At 53.8% G+C, this 18,200-nt stretch overlaps 1 protein-coding gene across 1 annotated transcript in view; it reads right to left on the reverse strand.

Moving 5' to 3' along the window:
* The window catches only part of LOC137143749 (protein argonaute-1), a 42,956-nt gene that overhangs the window by 10,307 nt on the left and 14,449 nt on the right, over window positions 1-18,200 (reverse strand). The window contains exons 2-14 of the mRNA XM_067533720.1: window positions 14,566-14,749; window positions 13,154-13,274; window positions 12,276-12,457; window positions 11,513-11,649; window positions 10,382-10,516; window positions 9,886-9,973; window positions 7,836-7,983; window positions 6,818-6,937; window positions 5,566-5,688; window positions 4,473-4,606; window positions 2,709-2,893; window positions 1,711-1,870; window positions 160-250 (exon numbers count right to left, since the gene is read on the reverse strand). Of these exons, the coding sequence (XP_067389821.1) occupies window positions 160-250; window positions 1,711-1,870; window positions 2,709-2,893; window positions 4,473-4,606; window positions 5,566-5,688; window positions 6,818-6,937; window positions 7,836-7,983; window positions 9,886-9,973; window positions 10,382-10,516; window positions 11,513-11,649; window positions 12,276-12,457; window positions 13,154-13,274; window positions 14,566-14,749 (1,808 nt within the window). The remainder of the gene's footprint in view (window positions 1-159; window positions 251-1,710; window positions 1,871-2,708; window positions 2,894-4,472; window positions 4,607-5,565; window positions 5,689-6,817; window positions 6,938-7,835; window positions 7,984-9,885; window positions 9,974-10,381; window positions 10,517-11,512; window positions 11,650-12,275; window positions 12,458-13,153; window positions 13,275-14,565; window positions 14,750-18,200) is intronic.

Genomic DNA, 18,200 nt, shown 5'->3' on the forward strand with positions numbered 1-18,200 from the left:
CTCTGCCTACGTGACTGAAGGGATACAGGCAAGACTGCACGCAGGGTCCAGCGAGAGCACAGCCTCTGCCTCACGCTCACGCCAACCCTCCCCGAAGGGCCCCGGAGCGGCAGCGACGGACGCAGCGCTACCTCCCTCTGAACCGGAAAGGCAACTCACAGCCGTTATGGAAGGTTTCTTCCCGTCGCCCGCTGGTGGGTGGGTGACATCGGCACCAAGGAAGATCACTGGCTGCTGAAAGACGGCCGAGCTGATTGGGAAGAAGAGAGAGTGGGAAAGTTTGCAGCTATTTCAGTCAGAGATTCACAGACTGCCCTGGGGTTACTCACATTGACAGCCACTGAGATATGGGGGGGAGCAGACTGCAGTGAGGAAATCCCCCTCCCTCTGGATTCTAGCCTACGTAGGAGGAATTGGTCTGAAAAGGTCTTCGTCTCTGCCTTTTCCTGTGGTTTGCACTGATCTTTGCTCGTCACATTACGACCCAGCTCTGCCTTGGCTTGGAGCATCAGCCCCCAGGAAGTGTCACAAATCAGCCCCATTTCTAACCTGGCTGAGTTTAGAGGCATCTTCCCACCAGAGGCCTGTAGTGAGTGAGGACAAACGAACAGGAAACGCCAGGACATACCCAAACCACACATTTAGGCTCCACTCCTGCAAACACGCAGGCACGTAGTTAGCTTTACACACTGGGTCGAGTTAAGCACGTGCTTCGCACATATACTGGCAAGTATCTGCTTCGCTCTTTGCATGACCGGGGCGTTAGTCAGAGTCATTTATCTTAGTGACAAAGAGGAAAATACAGGCTCCATGTCTGTGGGAGGGATCTGGGATTCCTTTTCAGAACAGACCCTGTGCGAGCTCTCCTCACTGGCTGTATAAGCTGCCTGAGGAGGAATATTGCAGAGTGGGAACTCTTTATTCACACACAACGTGGCTTCAAAGTCCTCTCTTTTCATCGGTTACAAGATTCGACTGGTGGCCACTACCGCCTGGCTAGTGGCATACGCAGCACGTAGCCGTGTCTGGCAGGGGAGGACTGGCGGCAGAGCATTCTCAGAGAGGGGCTATTTTCCAATTCATTTCCTTGTCTCAGTTGGAAGCCCAGATGCAGTGACGTGCAGGATACACTGCAGGACTTGTCTTTTTCTCCCCGGGGGAGAGCGGAAGGGAGGAATTCGTTCTGGGGTGGGAAAGGTTTATTCTGAGGCCTGATCTGTTCCAATGCCCTTTTGACAGTGCCGGAAACTTGCCTGGTGACTCTAGGAATGGGGGTGTGGGGAGCGTCCATGGCCATTTCTGCAGTCGACTCAGGTTCACGTAGAAGGCACGGCCTGTGCCGTATTTCATCTCCCCCATCCCAGAGCCAAGACAGGACAGGGGATTTTAACAGCCGCTTGCCATGCTCTCCCACAGAGATGGGCTGGCACAGCAAGCTCCCCTCGGGACCCTGGTTTCCCTTGAGCCCAGCCGCACAGGAGCACAGCGGAGGGAGGGAAGGAAGGAGGAAAGCTCTGTTTACTCTCCAGTAGCAGCTCCCCTTCGGAGCTGGGTCCTGACCTCTGCACCAGAGCAGAAAGGCTGCTATAAGGTCCTCAAAGTGGGAAAGAGCCAGGAGGGATAAAGGGGAGGGGAGGATGTGCGGGGCACGGAGGACAAGCCCAGCCAGCTGGTGCTGGGGCCCAAGGAGGGCAGGGGACACATACGTACCGCTGGTGAGGCACGAGGATGTTGTTGATCCCGCCCAGTTTGACGTTGATTTTGAGGCAGAGGTTGGAGAGGGTTTGCGGGGAGGTTTTCACGACGTTCTTGACCTGAACACACTGCGTGGCCATCCCCAGGAGCGTGTCTCCAACACGCTTCACCTCCGCTGCCAGCAGAGAGGCAGAGTGTTAATACAGCAGCTGCCACGTACATCGCAGCTCTGAAAGGAGGCGCCTAAGTACCTGCATCTACAGGGAGAGCAGGGGCCACGAGACAGGACTCCTGGGTTCTACTCCCAGCTCACACAGAGAGAAACCTTGGGCAAGTCCCGTCATCACGGCACCTCCGTTCACGCATCTGCGGAGCAGATATCATTCTTCCCTCCCGCAGGGCGACTCTGAGACTTAATGCCCGTGCAGCAGCGAGGCGCCCAGAGAAGCTGTGCTAGGGCACAACGAAGTGACTGAAATACTAAAATTATTAACCCTTTAAGCCCTAAAGCCAGGCACTCTACGTGGCCGGCTTTGCACATGGAGGCAAGGCGCGCAGTGGGACGATGGACACAGATTCAAAGCGGGTCTGAATCCCAGCTCTCTCTACCCGGGTTACCATGCGGCTCCTAACAATCCCAGGCACTTCCCCACGGCTCCGGCTCCCTTTTGCATTTCATCTCTGCCTGCAGCTGAGCCGTCCCTGCACTCAGGAATCCCCCGGTTATTCCTAGATTCTAAGGCCGTTCTGAACATCCGGTCTGACCTCTGGTACGGCACAGGCCAGAGAGCCCAAGCCAGTGATTTCTGCATAGAGCCTAAAACTTCTGGTGGAGCTACGGCAAATCAATCAACATTGAAATATATCCACCCTCATCCTAGCGACAGAGCACGAGCCGGGAATCAGCAGCTTTCAAGACCAGTCCTCAAATCGGGAGCAGACGGTTTATGGGAGGAGCAGCTGATACAAGAGACTAAAGGATTTCTAGTACAGCCCTCCCCCCACGGATGTACCATACACGGGTGTTTTCCCTGGCAGGATGACGATGATGAGCTGGAGCCCGGAATAGGTGTTTTTAAGGTGTCGGAACATGGGCTCCACGCTGTCCGCGCCCTGTGCGTATTTGCAGAAACATGGCTGGCCCTGGATCGGCATCCCCGCATCCTTGGAGATCTTGCGCAGCTGGTCTGTGAAGTTCCTGCACCAGGAGGGAAAGGAGAAGTCAGTCCCTGAGCACATGCGGTTTGCCACTTACTGGGGATGACTGAGCAGCATTAAACATCCAGCATGCCGAAGCATGGGACGGGAAAGGAGCCCACTCCATGCCCACCACTTACATGGTGGGATACCGTAACTCCACAGCCTGACCCGTCCCAAGAGGAACGGGAAAAGGAAGTCACTCCCAGCCCTGCAATCAGCATGCCACGTGCAGAACGACTGAGATGTGGAGCAGCTGAGCAGATCCAGCCTGGCAAAGATCTCGTCACCCACGCTGCAAGGAATCTATTTTGACGGGCAAACGAGTTCTAAGCAGTTTTAATTCAGATGACAGGAGAGTGGGGGCGAGCAGATTTGCCTTGCAGGCTGGTGAGTTTCCCCAGGTTTTGGAGCACTGATGTGAATCATTCGCGTGTTGCCAAACTGTGGAGACGTTCGCGTTCTGCATGTGACCGGCCGAGCCGGTGGCTTCAGACCGTTTTCAGTTTGCTGGGGAGACATTTGAAGTTGGCACACCCAAAACCCCAGGACTGCAAACTCAGGATGGCTACTCCTGACCTGCTCCTTAGAGGGGTCATAAAAGACAGGACTTCCCTTCTATTAGCTGCAACTCAAGTAGCCAAATGCCCCCATTTAACCTATTCCGAACTGTCCCGACCAGTAGCCGTGCCTCATCTATGGCTAGATAGTGCAAGGAGTTGAAGTGCCGGTGAGGCCAGAGGCAAATATGCAGGGGAGACTGGGAGCAACCATGCCAAGCTGAGGATTTGATTCATCTCTGGGTTTGCTGGGTGTTTAAGATCCAAAGTCAGGGGCAAAGTTTCCAAACACCAGGCAGCTCCTCTCACTGCCTCTTCTTTAACAGAGGACAGAGCCCAGGTTCAGCCATTAAAGCCTTCCAGAAGGACAGGAGCTAAGTGGCTTTAGGTCAATGTTTTAGGCTGTTGGGGCCATCTGAGCGCTCCCTCATACCCAACTATGGTGGGAGCACAACGCACTGCCAGCGTAGCCATGCACGAGATACGTGACTAGCGCTCTTCCAAGCAGCACCACCCCAGGGCTAATTCCCCTTAAGAGCCGGAGGGAACGTTCTCTGCCTTTTTAAAATTAAAGTTTGCTTCTCCCATTTGAAGAGAAAGCCAGAAGAAGCCACCGTAGCCTCTTGCTCTGTAGGACACAGAGCAGACAAACCATGCTCAGGGTTGTGTGTGGGTGGAGACAGCAGAGGGAGCTCATGGGAACCGGAATGAGAGTCCAAGAGATGGGAGAGGGTGCAGGTCTAATAAAGGAAACCAAGACACTATATTAAATTCCAGCATAAATCTCAAACGGGAGAAACAGACTCATGTTTGCCAGACGGCGGGTGACAAAAATGTCGGACATTTCCAAGCCTCTGAGGGGGTGTTAGTGGAGAACAACATTACATTTAAAAGAGCTTCCAGCTCTTCACACGAAGAGCTGCAGTTTAAAACAAAACCAAGTAGATGTTTCAGCCCACCAGGCCCGTCTGAGCCCCTGCTCTGCCCCTAGCCCCCACCGCAGGCTGCCCAGCTCCTTACTTCAGCACCTCCTCTCGACACTGCTTCTGCGGGGCAAAGCAGGCGATAGCCCAGACTTTGATCTCTATCCCGTTGTAGAACTGCTTCCCACGCATGTCCCACACACCCTGGTTGGGAGTGGCGATCGCCCGGTTCTGCAAGGCAAGCGTTCAGAGATCGCACCACAGAGTCCAACCCACCCAAACTGGGGGGGACCCTGCAATTTCCTTTTTACATGGAAGATCAAACTGGGGAGAGAGCTGGAGTAATGGAAGCGGCTCCCAGGCATCCCAGTGGCGAGGGCCAGGAAAGCACCTGGATAGGAACGATCCATGCAATTCTCTTGCAAGAGTCACCACCACCAGGCTACATTCCTTGGATGCAGAAGACCAGTTGAACTGCAGAAATCCCTCCCCCGCTATTTCACAGGCTTTGGGGTTTAAATGTGCTGCTGGGGGCTGGATGGCTCAGGGGCCTGGAATACATACTGAATCTTCACATGACTGGTTCTAACCCATCCAGAGCTGTTCCCATCTGACTGCTGAGTGGCCCCCTGTGATACGTATTTGGCAGGCTCAGTAGAGGTTCCAGTGGCCCACATGAAATGGGTTTGGGGGACCCACTGGGCAGGTGTCAGCGCATAAAAATACATTTCAGATTTGAACCAAGATCTGAAGAGGTGAAAGGCCATAGAATCCATCCACTGGGCCATCCAGCCCACGTGCCGCCCATGCCACCGGGCTCCACTCAGCCCTGATTAAAGCAGCATTTCGGGGAATATTCTATTTCAAAGGAAGTTAACAGAAAAGAAAACCGCAGGCCCAATCTGCACCTTTTCACTGTCTCTGCTGCAGGGAGGTCTCTGTCCCCCCCTTAAACCGAGGCCCTCTCTTTAGAGAACATAGGCTGGGACTATCAAAGGGACGTATTACATAGCTCCCAAGGCTCCTTTGGAAAGCCCAGCCTTCAGGCACCAACGGGAAGACTCCGTTCTCTTGGTCCGGCCAAAGAGCTGCAGGCTGCTGAACCTTCCAAGTCCCCGACTGCAACGTCACAACTTCCCCTTTGGCGTGAAAACGGACAGGTGTCCGGTCGAAGACACTCTCCAGCTTACCCGGCCTCCGTACTGCAAGATTGGTGCTGGAAGGACCCTCCCCGTCACCTCCGTCATGTCGTCCTTCACCTTTATCCCAAACTCCTGTATGTACGGATCCAAGTTGTAACTGGCATTCTTCATCTGGGAGAGAAAGGCCGGTGGGGGGGGAAGATACCAGGTCAGTTCCTTATCCTGCTCAGTAAAGAGCATCGTCTCCTTGGCCAATGTATAGGCGAAGCAGTGGTGGCATGAAACCACTGAGAAGTAGACAGGCAAAAGAACCTACACTGCACCCAAGAGCTGGTTTGTAGCCCTGGGCAATGACCCAACTGATCTCGTTAAGAGCAGAACAGGCACCGCTGCTGCTGGTCAGAGGTGCCTGCACTGTCAGACACGGGAAAACGACGACTCCCAACCGAATCCATCTGCCATTCTAATTCTCCGTGGTCACAGATATGGCAGGCATTTTAAAATTGAGCGCCAAATTCTGCTCTCAAAACTGCCCCCCAATGGAGCTAACTCTGGATTTACACCAGCGCTTCTGACAGCAGAGTTCGTTCCTTAGAATTAAAGCTTCCCAGAAGAGATTCAGAGCGTCAAGAAACCTGTATTGAGTGTTCCGGCAGAAAAACCAAATGTCCCTGGCTTCTGGAGCCCGGAGACCTACGCTAGAGTAACATACCCACCACTAACCCCTCACCACCAGCCAGCCGGGCAAAGACGACTCGCCAGGCTCCCCATGCTCCTTGTTTTTACCCAGGCAGTCGCAGAGCGTCAGGGCAGCCAGACAAGCGCCATGGGCAGTGTGTCCCCTGAAGGGCTGGCGACCACTTGTCCCTGTGGCAGTTTTCCTACTAGATCCTGTAAATGCTCACTGCCCCCGAGCTGTCAGGTTCCGGGTTATTTCTCTAGCCTTTTATTCTAGTTTTATAGCTCTGTGCACACTGAGTTTCCATCGCCACTCGGAGCTGACTTGATTTGTGAGAGTTCGTATTTGTGTATAAATACATAAGCTTATGCCAGGGGAGATCTAGCCTAGCATTAGAGTTAGCATTAACCTCTCCTGACCAGCTCAGAACGCTCTGCAGTAAAAGCAGAATGGCCTGCTGTGTGCAAGACACAAGGGAGGGGAGCACGACTTAGCACAGCAGTTCTGTCGCTCCTGCACTATGGGCCAGTCAGCTTCCACCCTGCTCAGTTCCGTGGGGTTCTCGAGAAGGATGCTCTTTCTTCCCCGCCAACCCCGAGGACAGGGACAAGGGCCACGTACCAGCCGGCTGATTTCCTCTTGTCTATCCGGGGCGGATCTCGCCGTTGCTTTTATCATGGTTGACGTCTGATTGTCTGTTAGCTTCTTGATGCACCGCTGGCCGGCCACAATGTTACACACCTGCCCGGCAGAGAGCGAGAGACAGCAGCCAAGCGCGTTAGAGAACAGCACACGCCTTCGCTGCCGTGAGCGCGTGTAACCCATGCCCATCCTCGGCCATGCTCTGACCCCCTCTAGTGGTGTCTGGGCCACGTACAGAAGCTGATGAGCCTGCCACGGCACTACACAACACAGCACAGGCAGCAGAGGCTGACGCACTGAGCTCAGAGGTGCTGGGTTCAATCTTTGCTGCCAACAGGCCATCCAGGGGTGCTCAGAGTTCCTGCACCAGGAGACTCTGCTGGGAGGAGAATCAGCAATAAAACTGCTCTGCTGAGGTACTTTTGCAGTTCTTGCTTCCTGGAAGCAGCTCCCTTTAGGCCCAGTCAGGGATCCCCCGTGGCCTCAGCCCCTCCCAGTGTCTCCCTGTGGCGCACAGCACTTTGCTGTCCTGCGGGCTGTAATGCTCTGGTCTAATTCTGCTGGTTGGGTTTAGCGTGTGGGCGCTGGGTGGGGTTGGTGGCCTGTGATATACAGGTCAGACTGGATGGTCTGCTGGTCCCCTCTGGCCACAAACTCTGAGACACGGTCAAGGTTCTTTAGCTTCTTTGCTCCCTGCTCTCCGTGCTTTTCGGCAAGCCAGCTGGTGCAACAAGGGATTGCTGAGAGGACAGAGCCCCTCCCTTCTAGGTCACCGGTTCAAGTCCAGCCCAGCCCAGCTCAGGAGCTTGTGCAAACTAACTAAGGGGGAAGGATGGCAGATTGACAAGCACATCGCAGTCACCCTGCCCCTCCCAAACTAGAGTCCCACGGAACTGGTCTGCCTGCCGGCAGCCTCAGGGGAAAGGCCAAGGAGCAAGTGGGCCCGGAGAACACCCGAGGGCTTCGCAGCAAGCGACGATGCAGACTTGGCACTCACCTCCAGGGGCAGATACGTGTGCTTCTGCTCCTGACCGACCTGCAGACATGGCAGGTGGGGGTATTTTAGCTGCAGGCTGTATTTCTGCTTGAAGTACTGCGCCACGGTACACTCCACTGTCTGGCCACTCTCCAGCTGCAGGGGGAACCTGGCAGATGAGGAAGATGCTCAGGATGCATCTACTTCAACAAGAAATCCTAGACACTGCCAAAAGCAGAGCACTATCTATTCTGCCGGGGTGGAGGGAGCTGAGAGTGGGGTCTAAAGCACCTGAGTATCTAAGACAAACATAACCCAATAAATGATGGAGAAGAGAGAGCAAAGAGGTGGCCATAGATTAAGTCTGCACAGGAATATTCTGGTCCTTGGGTTGCTCTGAGGTCCACAAATCAAGCACAGATTTAACAAGCTAACCAGGGAAATCATTGTCTTACCAGACACGTTGCATGTCACATTGCTGGGCACATACATACGGCCACGTTGGTGGTTAGTAGGATTTATATTTGCTCGGCTGCCCTTCGCAGCAGCACAGCTGGGCTCAAGAGGAAAGTCCCCAGTTTATCCCTTCTTGCAACAGGATGGTGACTCTTGAAGGGCTAAAGGGGCGCGGGGAGGTGCGACACTCCAGATGCAGCAAAAAACGAACCCGTGCTGCTAAGCGGCACAGAATTAAATGGTGCTGCCTAACCAAGGGCAGGAATGCAGGGGACACAAACTCCACCTGCACCAGTTGTTTCCCAGCTCCATAAAAAGCTTCTGGAGAATCCGGAGTCAACCCGATACTCTTAATGCGGACATCATTAGAAAGCCAAACAAAGGCCCAGAGGAGGCATCACATTATTTCAGAACTGACTATGCCTCGGTCAAAATGTCAAGTGAAAGTCCTTGGCAGGGGTTTTGGAAGGAAGGAGACCAAAGGAAGAGGGGGAGGCAGCTGGGGCAGTAAAACACACTGGCAGGGATGCTCGGCCCAGCAGTGTCCAGAAAGGGATTCCCTGAGCTAAAGGGGAGGCACCTGGGAGATCTGCTGGGAAAGAAAGAGCCGCTGCCTGCACTTGGAGCTGTTCTTCCCACCTATTTGCCTTGGATGTTTCCAGTTTCCTGAGGAGTCCAAGTTTCAGAAACAGCCCCAAGGCATCAGAACTATACCCAGGGCTGGCCCAAAAGTGCTAATTATTTTTCATAGGCAATTGTGAACGAAGTGTTTTCCCCAGTGTTTCCAATGTATTTTAAGTTTCGCTTTTCAAAAATCATTTCAGCAAACAGATTTCAGTTTTCAGAAACCAAAAACCTTCACCCCCCAAAAACCTTCATTTACATTTTCATCAAAAACGTTTCAACAAAAGTATTTTGACCAGCTCTAGCTACAATGCAGGGGACACCAAGGAGAAAACAGCAACCAAAAAGGTGTTTGAGTTGATACAATTCCCATTTAACACAATCACTCACAGAGAACTGGACCCATTCGCTGTCAGTTCCCAGTGCGGAGCTCCCCTCGCACCCAAAGATCTGGAGCAACACTGGACTTCCGCAAGTCTTGCCTGGTGCATTTTACAGGTTGCTGGCGAAACGTAGCTGGGCTGGGGAGTTCTAGAGAAGCTCTCTAAGGAAGGAACTGTCTCTACTTGTGTGCAACATGCCTTGCGTGCTTACGGGCGCAAATAATTTCAGGGATTAATTTACCTCCTGAGCAAACCTTCTGTTCTCCAGTGTCTATTTTTGACCAGGTACAAAGTCAAATTCAAAGAGATACAAACTGGAACGACTGACAGCGAGCAGGCTCACGCCCTCTGTGGCATGCCGCCGAGCAGCATAAGAGCATCCTTTCACTCCCACTCCGGTGCATCCTGCTCCTGTCATTTATAGCACGCTATATGGAGCCAAGCAAGTCCCTCTGCGTGGAACATCTGCAGAGCACTGAGCACCACAGCCTCCTTTACCGTCACATGCTCGACTTTGCCCTTTGTATCTCACCAACGCTCCCAGCAGCTGCTAAATAACGAAGAGAATGGCTTAGATTTTTCCAAGGGCATTTTCCCACCCGCCTTACGTCTGGTGACTGGCTGGTCGCCTGGTAACGTTACACACTCGGTATTTCCTCTTCATCTGCCCGCAGTGGGTCACCTCTACTTTCAAACCTAATGCGAGACAGACAGACAGACAGAGACAGCAAATCTCTGATAAATGTCAGGCGCTGCACCAGGCATTTCAATAAAGAGTTGACCCTTTGGAGACTTGGCCTATCGACAAACAGGCCCTCTGAGGCACGTGTTTGCCTGCCACTGAAGAAGATGCCAGAGAGCTCAGGGTGAAAGAGTCCATCTGTACAACCTCCAGATTTTACAGGTGGGGGGAGAAATGAAATGACTTCCCCAAGGTCACAGGGAGTTCGAGGCAGAGCTGGGATCAGGACCCAGGTCTCCCGAGTCCCAGGCCAGAGTCCTCCCCCGAAGCCATCCTATGCAGGAAGCATCTTGGGATCTGAACACCCACCCAGCCCCAGGACAGCAGCCCACGCTTTGCTGCCAGAGTGTCCCATGCCTTACCTTTGATCTCCTTGGTGAAGCGCACCCTCTGCGAGTCCGTCAGGGGCTTCGGCTGCTCGTCGATGTTCCGGATATCCAGCACTTCGCACATGAACTCGATCACGGGCTGGGCTTTGTAGAAGGCTGTCGCAGACACTGGAGGGCACCAGACACAGAGATGTTGCCTCTCTCTTTAAAGAGAGTAAGAACGGGCGACATCTCGGGCCCTCCCCGCAGCCAAGGTGGGTCACCACCTACACGCAATCTCCCCACGCTCTGCTCAGCCTAGCTTCCACTGTCCCAAGCAACTGGGCTTCCCGCATTGCCCAGGGGAGACGATCCGACAGCCGAACAAACCTCCTACACGAGGACAGAATGAGCTCCTACCCCCACACCCTCGCGCCACCCGACCCAGCCCTGCACCCACCGGCCACTTGGGAGGCACATCCTCGCTAGCGAGAAGCCCGGCCCCACTGTGGTGGGCAGGGTGCAAACGCACAAAAACCTGCCCGAAGCGACAGGAAGAAGATTTGGCTTCTCCTGGTGCGGATCCTCGTCGCCAGACAAGTATCCAGCAGGTCACAGCCTGCATTTAGCATCCTACTGGCACTGCCTCTACTGACGAGAGCAGGGACGCTCCCACCAATTCAATAGGTGCCGTCAAGCCAGCGCTGAGCCCTTCTGAAAAGCTCCCCCCAGGTCCATCCTTTCCATGGTCCTCAGCAGCTATTAGAACACTCCTGTAACGAGCACCGTGGGAGACACGTCTACACGAAGCAGCCGCCCCCAGCACAGAGACCCACAGACTTCGGCTCGTGCTACGGCGTTAAAACCCGCTGGGCGGACACTGCAGCTCGGCTTGGCGCGCGCGCTGTGGACCCTGCCCTCCGCCCCGGGCTTCGGAGCCCAGGCCCCAGCATTGACACGGCTGCTTTCAGCACCAGTCTGCAGACCCAGGCTCTGCTCAGCGTTGATGCCCCCTAAAAACAAACCCCACCCCTGCAGGAAGGTGTGCCGCCGTCTGCCCAGCGCCAGACCCCGGCAGGTGAGCAGGGACCGGCGCCGAGGCACCTGAGCAGAAGGACAAGTCCACGAGAGAGGGTGCACGTTAGCGGGGCAAGCTGGAGTCTGCCAGCCCTGAAGGGGAGTTACCGTCAATGTTGAGCATCATCTTCCACATGGCAGGCCTGACGGACTGATGGAACCCAAACCAAACCTCCCTGCCCCCTCCCAGAGGGTGGTAGTAGCCTTCTGGTGGGGAGAAGAAGGAACGGCCCACAGGGGTGTACCTGCAAGCCAGAGGAACAAGGCTCACGTTATTCAAAACGATGTTAGCAACCGGCTGTGCGGGAACAGGGACTGCAAAGCAGCCTCCACGCCCGTGAAATAGCTTGGAAAAAACCTGTCTAGTTTAGCCGCCTAAATCCATGCACAGGTGCCAAAATGAAGTCCCATTATTTGTATCGCAGTAGTACCTAGGGCTCCTAGTCACGGCCAAGACCCCACTGCGCCAGGTGCTGCACGCAGAGAACAATAAGGGTGGTCCCTGCCCTGAGGTAATTACACTCTAAGTCAGTCAGGGCGGTGGATGGCACTCGGGGCCACTAACTGAGGTGGCGAAATACAGACAGCTGATAAAAGCGAGGCACTCGGGGCTGGAAATTCTGGCCTCCGAACACTTCCCTGCCTTCTCTCGATACTGCCAACTGAAGTCCTGTACTTCCACCCACACCCACTTTGCTGCGATCCCCGGTCAAGCCAGCAGACGTGTGACAGCACCTCCAACATCCCTCCAGCCCACGCACGTCCGCTCTCATCCGCACTCCACTATATCGCCAGCTCTCCCCCGGACTCCGCCACTTCTCCTCCCAACGCATCACTCCCCCTGCCGCACGCACCCAGGGCAGCCGAGTACCTCATCGAAGCCAGGTGTCTCATGGCAACATCTAGCGCCTGGACAGACTCCAGCGGGACAGGGATCTGCCCGCTCACCAAGGCTTCATGGAGCATCCGCCAGCTCACGATCGCCATCCACTTGATGGAGACCTTAAATATCCTGTCCTTGCCTTCCCCTGGGATCGTTACCTCAAAGTCAACCTGGGGCAAGAGCGGAGGAAGAGGAACAGAGGGGGGAAGATAAGTCATTAGGATGCTGCTAGCCAGACTGCAGCAGCCTTCTGACTCTCTCTCTCACACACACACACACACACACACACACACACACACACTTCCGGGCGTACGACTTTCTACCTTGAAGAAACATACCTCGAAAAGCAGCCTGGTCCAGCAAACACAGCAGGGACCGAGAGTCCCGGGTCCTCGTCCCAGCTCTAGCACTGACCTGCTGTGTGGCCTTGGGCGGTCGCTCCATGCCTCCCATTTCCCCTCCTGCCTGCTGCGGGTCATCTACTCAGACTGTAAGCTCTGCAGGGCAGGGAGCGCCTCCTGCTGTGTTTCACAGCCCAACACACCAGGACCCGAGACTCAGTTAGTGCCACTAGCCTAGGCAATCTCTAGGCAGCAAGAGAATGCAAATAGCCACCTCCATGCCTCAGTCTCCTCATCAGCAAAACGATACCATGACCCTTCCCTTGCGTCATGGTAATTGTGGGTCGAACTCCTTGGATACATGCTTCGTGAACAGGGCCTCTCGCCCCACCCCTATGCACCCTTTGTTTTGTTCTCGAGAGCCAGGAGCATCCCCTCATTCGACCTCTCTGGACACTGTGCTCCCAGGAAGCCTGGAGTACCCCTGGCTGGGCCACGCCCCAAGCGTTTGCTCCCCGTGCTCACCCGTTCGTTTCCGATGGGCAGGGCAGTGACCGTGTAGATGTTCTTTTTCCCGTCGTACACCGGCTTCCGATCTCCAAAGATCTGAGGTTTGAAGTGCTGCACCATGTATTCCACAACCTCCCTACAGAGAGAAGGGGGGGCAAGAGGCAGGGAAAAGAAAAAGGAGAGAAAAGCAAAGCTAACTGGATCATTTCTTTTGCTGGTTGTTTCTGACCTGCCTGTGGTGCTGCTCTCAGATCATGAGACGGCCCAGGTACAGTCATGTTTATATGACCTGTTCTGTCCCAAGAGCCTCAGCTGTGAAACAATCAGAAGCACCCCGTGAGCCCCCAGATAGACAGGTGTGCGCCTTGCCCGGTATCTTGTGAAATCAGCAACAGCATAATAGGGTTACAAGGTATGTGGGACGTGCACCTGCAGCCCCAGGGAGCGTCCCGCAAGGGTCGAGGACAGCTACAAGTGTCTACACACAGACAAGCTGCCAAATGGCCAGGGAACAGCAGCAGCATCTGCTCATTGGTCTCCCAAGCTCTGAATTAAATATGTTGGGGGGGGGGGGGTGGTCAAGAAATCACACTGGCCCAACGTCTGGGGTTTGCTATTTTTAAGTCTGTCTCTGTTGCCAAAATAGCACAGCTGCTCCGAGGGACCGGGGACAGTATTACGGGCCAATATCTCCCGAGCCATCAGGGCCAGGAACAAACGCTGCGCTGCACGGGAAAGCTGGGACTCTACAGGTCGACGTGTCAGCCATCTGTGCAGCTGGGGGAATGCCCGCATCATTCGGCACAGGAAGGCTTAGACAGAGCGCGCTAGCTACATCCAAGAAGAAATGCAGCTGGAGCTGGTGTGTTCTCAGTGTCTACTCTAGCGCGAACACGGATGCTGTTAGACAGCCGCGCTAGAAGGATTCCCACTGCTCCCCCGGCCGGGTGTAGCACAGCTCCAGAACAAAGTAATCCACGTGTCACAAGCCACGCTGCAATTAGAGGGGAGTAAAATCATCATGGTGGAATCTCGAATGTTTTGCATCTTGTTCCAAATTCAAACCTGACCCAGTTTTCATGCTGATGGGGCCAGTGTTTGAAAAATCAGTTCTGCTGGGGAAAGGTGACGTTTCATGTTCCCACAGCCAGGTCACGTTAGCCACTGAACTTCACAAAGGTGGCAAAAAACTCCTGGAGATTTTGCAAATAGCTCTCAGGAGTTTCACACAGTTTTGGGCACGGGCAGTTACAGCAGAAACATCCACACGCTCAGTTCCACATCCCAGCGTGAGGAGGGACCAGAGGTCACAGAAGCTTCACTCTGGTACTTCTCCACCCCCCGGGAAGGGAACAGTATTCACTGGTGCTTCTGCACAAGGGAGCTGAGTCGGGAAAGAGTGCTGAATCCTTGAATACTTGCCTTACCTGTTGACTCTGCGCGGACATTTATCGGGCTTGATATCCACTTCATAGTGATAAACGTCGATCTTGGGAATGTCCACTTCAAAGTAGTTGGCCAAGAGCTTGATCGGCTTCCCTACGGTTCCTATCCCGGGCCGACGCGGTGCTTGAAATACCTGCTGCAGGGGTGGCAGGTAAGTGCCTGCAGCTACGGAACAAGAGACATTGGGAAGGTCAGATCAGGAGAGACCACAACGGAGAAGCAGCCAGGGACTGTGAAGCTGGAATTCCAGAGAGAGCTTTGGGGTACAAGAGCAGCACCCAAGAGAGCGTCTAGTTCTCAGACGACAGGTTTGTTTTCCCTCGTGTGGTGTTCTTTCTCCTCCGTTTCAGTCTCTCTGCATTCCGGACGTGGGGAGCAGCAGGAGACGTGAGTGCAAGTTATTTTTACAGCCGTGTTGAGGTAACAGCATTGCAAGGGGTGGTCACCACTTCAGAACTGGGCTCAGAGCAGCTAGAGAAGGAAGAAGCTTCTCTGGTCACTGGGCCCCTCCTCTCTACAACCGCCAAGCCCTGTCACTGTATCAGTCTGACACTGACTGCTTCCTTTCTGGGTGCCTTTCACCCATGCATCTCAGAGCACCTAGCACTCAAACTCCCCACGCAGTAGGTAATTATCCCTATTTTGCAGATGAGGAAACTGAGGCACCAAGGGATAGCAACTTGTCCAGGATCACACAAGATGGTGGCAGAACTGGGGATGGAGTCCTGGCTCCCAGCCACATGCCCTGCGCCCACAAGCACACTCAAAACACAAACCTCTACTCAGACCTACAGAGTGGGAACCCAGGGCAGCACTGTTATCTTGGGTGCCGGGGGACCAGCTGTACCAGTGCTTATCTTAAGGAGTCTGAAAGCATGCAGGAATTTTTCCAAGCTGCATACTTATTTTTTACACTCTGCACAGAAGAACTCATCATTCTATGCAAGTAGCCAGCGTCCGTCCCCAAAGCCCTCCTGGCACTACTTCTGCAAGACGGAACATTCATCGGTGGTTGGAAGGTCAAGTGCAACCCTGCATTTCTGCCAAGAACCATCCCCTTCCACAAGCCTGACGACAACCTAACGGAGTGTTTGAGGCACGTGCGATTACTGACGTCTGATACCAAGATAAACCACAAAACTGGAAGGCTAACACTTAACCACCCACCCCGGCCTAATTCCCAGCAGGAAATTCTCCTGTTGGAATCTTTCCCCAAACATCTCCGGTGATGCCACTCCATCGGCTGGCACTTGCCAACACAAGAATGCAGAGAAGCCAACCCGTTGTTCTGCCTCGAGGCATGTCTGCTCAGCTGCAAGGCAGCGAAGGGAACGTTAAACACGATCCAGGCTGGGCTATGACAAATGGAATGCTTTGTTAGAAGGACAGCCCTATAAATAGACTCCGGACCTGTCAACTCCCAAGCCACGCACGGCGGCGGAGGGGCTGAAGCCTCAATGGTTCTCAGAATGAGATGGAGGGAGACATCATTTAGCAAACCATAGAGAAGTGGGCCCCATAAATAAATCCATCTTTGCCGTCAGCGGAAAGCTAGAAGGGGCCTGCTCGAGGCGCAGCATGCAAGTGTCAGGCTTTGCATCCGAAAGTCCTGCAGTCCCGTTCGTAATTAACCGGGTGGATTAAATAAAAACAATCCCAGGAGCTTGCAAGCGGGCCAGCCGCACCCTGTTTCGCAGCAGGAGGGCCACGCTGCCCGGGTCTAGGGACCGCTGTGACTTTCGCACAGAACAAAGACCCTCTCCAACAGCCTGAATGCGAACAGAAATTTTACCAGTCGGCCTCAGCAATGAATGCCAGTGCCCCAGAGAACAGCAGATTTCAGCACCCTGCAACAGCAGAGATACTGCCCCAGACCATAGACGGAGACGGAAGGCACGGCGGGAACGGGACTTTCAGAGAAAGCCAAGCACCCCTCAGCCCCCCGCTTCCACTAGCCCCCACACCCTAGTTTGCCTTGCCATGCACCTGGATTAGCAAAGGCGCCTGGTGCAGCAAACGGCTACACTAGTGAGACGCCTCAGGACGACAGCCCTCTTCACAGAGCAGGCACAAGGTCCCCCCATTACGTCCCCGTCAGCCTGCCCGAGCCAGGTTAGAGGAACTCTCTGTAGGAGGGCGCATGGTCCATCTCTCCCTTCGCTTCTCTGCTGACATGGCCACTGAGCGGACTCGAGCAGCGACAACTGCAGTGGGGAATGTGTGTGACGTGGATGCCTGCCAAGCGGGAAGCAGATGGGAATGGGAGCTCGGAGGCCCCTGAATAGATTTTACTTAAACATTCGCAAAGCCTTTCCTTTCCCCAGCTCTCACATGAAGCCTTGACGCACGAGTGGCTGTATCCACGTCAGTAGTCCCGTCTCTCTTCACGTCTTTGTACAGCACCTAGCACAATGGAGATCTTTGGACACTGCCATAAGGAACACTATTAGCAGTAGTAAGTAATAGACTCAGACGAGACCATCATCATCCCAGTGGCTCAGCCTTTCCAGACGGCTGTGCCCCTTTCAGGAGTCTCGTTTGTCTTGCGTACCCCAAGTTTCACCTCATTTCAAAGCTGCTTGCTTACAAAAGCTGACATAAAAATACACGTCACAGCACACTCGTACTGACAAACGGCTGACTTCCTCATTTTTAACCATGTAATTATAAAATAATCAATTGAAATATAAACCTTGTACTTACATTTCAGTGTATCGTCTATAGAGCAGTATAAACAAGTCATTGTCCGTGTGAAATTTTAGTTTGTACTGACTTCGCTGGTGCTTTTAATGCAGCCTGTTGTAAAACTAGGCAAATACCTAGATGAGTTGATGTACCCCCAGAGGATCCCTGCGTACCCCTGATTGAGAACCACTGATCTAGTCTGACCTCCTGCACATCACAGGACACAGAACCTGCCCCACCGACTCCTGTGATAGACCCCGAACTTCTAGCTGAGTTACTGGAGTCCTCAAACCATGATTTAATAATGTTACCAATACCGATGATAAACACTGATAAATACCAGTAATTACCGACAATGGTTCTTCAGATTCTGACTGATAAATAGCAGACGTGGATGTTAGATCCAGAGGATTAAGGATAAATGCCCAGCGGCAAACCCCTTCCCCAGACAAGGAGAGCAGGAGACCTACAGTAGCAGCAGAAGTTACCGGCCACATTAATTGCTTGGATCCACTCCCACTCCTCACCTCGCAGCCCCAGGTGGAAGTTAGAGGATGTTTTATAGCAAAAGCAAAGGGGATTGTGTCTCTCCATGTCACAGGGGGAGTTCTGCAACACAGGACATTTGTAACATTTTACAAGTGAAAAGAAAAAGAAACTACAGGCATTTTACACCAGGCATGTTTCTCTCTTTAGGTTTTCAAATCCCAGGGTGACTATTTACTTGGGATCAAACTCTGAACCCCGGCCTGCTCCTGCGAACAGAATTCGGGGGCTGTTTCCCAGCCAGGTCACAGAGAGTTCAGTGTCAGAGCCCTGGTGGAGAAGGCGCCATTTGCAATCCCAAGGCAGCTCCCCACCGCAGAGCCAGCTATTGTCCCGCTAAACAGAGAGGAATCCGTCTAGCCCCGCTCTCCCGGAACACTGTCCC

The sequence above is a fragment of the Emydura macquarii genome, unplaced genomic scaffold, assembly GCF_026122565.2.
Source record: "Emydura macquarii macquarii isolate MOO-44397 ecotype Brisbane River unplaced genomic scaffold, CSIRO-AGI_Emac_v2 contig_3348, whole genome shotgun sequence".
In the NCBI taxonomy this organism is placed as follows: Eukaryota; Metazoa; Chordata; order Testudines; family Chelidae; genus Emydura; species Emydura macquarii.